The sequence below is a fragment of the Malus domestica genome, chromosome 05, assembly GCF_042453785.1.
Source record: "Malus domestica chromosome 05, GDT2T_hap1".
NCBI classification, from domain to species: Eukaryota; Viridiplantae; Streptophyta; class Magnoliopsida; order Rosales; family Rosaceae; genus Malus; species Malus domestica.
The window spans coordinates 27,945,988-27,948,699 of NC_091665.1; the positions used below are offsets into that span (position 1 = coordinate 27,945,988).

General features: G+C 41.4%; 1 protein-coding gene across 1 annotated transcript; it reads right to left on the reverse strand.

The window, feature by feature from the left end:
* Nucleotides 1–1,111: 1,111 nt before the first annotated feature.
* LOC103428312 (uncharacterized) lies at nt 1,112–2,056 on the reverse strand. Its single transcript, XM_008366417.4, has one exon. It carries the CDS (start codon nt 1,763–1,765, stop codon nt 1,289–1,291), a length of 477 nt encoding a protein of 158 aa, XP_008364639.2. The 5' UTR covers nt 1,766–2,056; the 3' UTR covers nt 1,112–1,288.
* Between the last annotated feature and the right edge of the window lie 656 nt (nt 2,057–2,712).

Sequence of the window (2,712 nt, forward strand, 5' to 3'; positions counted from 1 at the left end):
TTTTCCTTTTTTGCATGTAAAACTATGTTCATCTTCAAACAGATTCCCAAATAAAGATATATGTGCTTCCTGAAGGGCTCTAGCCACTTAACACCTATCATGATCTTCTCATGGTTCCCTATCCCGCACGATACCTATCCCTTATTATTCCAGCATGCTGGAAAGAAAAGAGTTTGGAAAGATGTTTCCAAATCTCCACTACCCAGTACCCAAAGAATAATGCTCATATAATATCTCAAGTAAGCTCCACTAAGGTGCTAGAAAATAAGAAAAAAAGAACAAAACATCTCCAAAACATCTCAAGTGCAAAACTACGGGTGACCAAAGTCACCAAACCAAACCCATGTAATGGAATAAAACTGCACCGAGCAGTGTGCAGAACAGAAAAGTTCATAAAAGCACGTTTTAAACATAAACCAATCTGTTGCTTAGTTTCTTGCACAGCTACACTAATCTAAACTTCACATAAGCGATTGTGATTCAGTACTATCGCCAGCTCAAGCAACTATAGCCAATCGCAAAACAAACCCATCCATGAACATTAACACTCGCCTATCATCAAGCGTTTCAAGTTCTTCATCATTGTTACTGAAACTATTATCACGTGAAAATCTAAACTCCCTACCTCCTTCATCCAGTTCTTGCATTATATTACCTTTACGCAACATTCCATAGAATTCCACAATTTGCAGGTTGTTATGCAGCAATCAATTAATATAAACCAAACAGCTACCACTCTTCGCTCATGTAAACTACAACGAGATGACTACTACAAACTAAAGATTCACATTCAACCTCCATTCAAGTCGAACTCTACATTTACTTCCTGGACCTAAGCCTACAAACTGAAATCCACATTCAACTCCATCCAGGTCAAAAATATGTCCGTCATTTACTCAATCTGCTCCTAGCCTCCTACTTCCGAAACACCACCCTTATATTACTAAATGGAACAACGAACAAGGATTTCTGACCCCATTCTAGAAAACCCGAAATCTATGCCTCAACACTTTTTCAACATTTCTCCTACATTTCATCGATTTTCACCAACTAAATCAACACTGAAAAAAGCACAAAGATTAATACGGAAGCCAAAACAAACAATTCAACATTTCAAAATATTCAAATCATGAAATTGAACAACAATTTTCTCAATTCATACACAGAAATCCAAAGCATTAGACCCACAACATTAAAAACTGGTTCCACATAATTCCCTCAGAGCCAGAAAATCGCATTATTGTATCAAAAAACAGAGTAAAATCCCAAGAATTTCACTACCCTAAGCTTATGGAATGTCCCAGGGTTTGGCCTCAGGGACAGCAACCACCATACCTTGAAGCTCTGGAGTGAGTACGACCTGGCATCCCAGCCTGGAATGCTTGTTGAGAACCCTAGCCCTAGAGTTCCTCTTCAGCACGTACTCCTCGTCGTAGGACCGCGGCGGGAGCTTGTCGAACCATTCCTGAGCAATGTTGACTTCGCACTCGGCGGAGCAGGCGTCGATGTCCTCGAGCCGGTGGGAGGCCGGGTCGATCAGGCCCCTCTGGGCCAGGGCCTTGAGGAGAGTGTGGCCGGATAGGCCCACCACCTCGCGCTTGCGGCCGTCGACGTCGATCGCGAAAAGCTTGACGATTCGGTCGGAGACTTTGGCGGAGTGAGTGGGGGAGGATGTGGAGGCGGAGGATCTGGAGATTAAGGAGAGGGAAGGGAGGCGGTGGAGGATTTGAGAGTGACGGAGTCTCTGAAGGCTCGCCATCGCCATCTTTTGTTTCAGGTTTGGGCAACGATTTGGCTGTGTGACTGCGATGACCTGTTTGTTTGGGAGAAAAAAAATACTTTTTTTTTGTTGTAAAATCGAAGGTGTGTGCAATAAAATAAATGAAATAAGACATAAAATTTATGAGGTTTTTCTACAGTTAGTGTGACTGGAGTACGTTCTCGGGGCAGCAGTGGTGCTTTCTATTACAATTTAGAATAATATGAGTACAAAAATAACTTTTTCTATTATCTCCTCTCTTTTCTCTCTTCCTCTTCCGTGAACTTCTTACTTTCATCCTTAGGTGTGTTGTGTTCCATAAAGCTTGCTTTTATATAAGCAAATTACGAGCAACATAGTGAAAGGCATATTAGTAGAGTCACCTAACATTCCATCCAATAAAGATAGATTGAAGTGGATTAGTGATTAGTCATCCAGTCACCTTTACAACATTCCATCTTGAATGGTCACAAGTCTTCGATTGACTCCTTAAAATCTTGATATGTTTTTGGATGCTCCCCTTGATGAGTAGTATCATATATGTTATGCTTGTTGACTTTCCACATGCTTGTTCTTGAACTGGGCTAGAGGGTCTTCTGCTAGACTTCCTCCAAATGTCTGAATTTACTCCTTTTATTTGGAGCTGAATTTGATTCAAAGGTGGTGGACACTTGATCTTGAATCAGACTTGTGATTTCTTCAAGGACTGTCGAGGCTTGATCTTGAATGAAATTGGACCATGAGGAGCTTCACGTGGCAAATAGTCTTCAGCTTTGTCAGGGATGAATCAGCACGTGTTTGTTGCGCTTATCTCCACATGCTTCAATGTATCATTTTCACTTGTCTTATCTGTTCCCCTTGCATAAGTGGTATTTTTCTTGGTTTTCCCCCATGCATGTGTGACATCTTCTCTTATAGTATTTGTCCCCTGTTGCAAGAATGGAATGCAACCC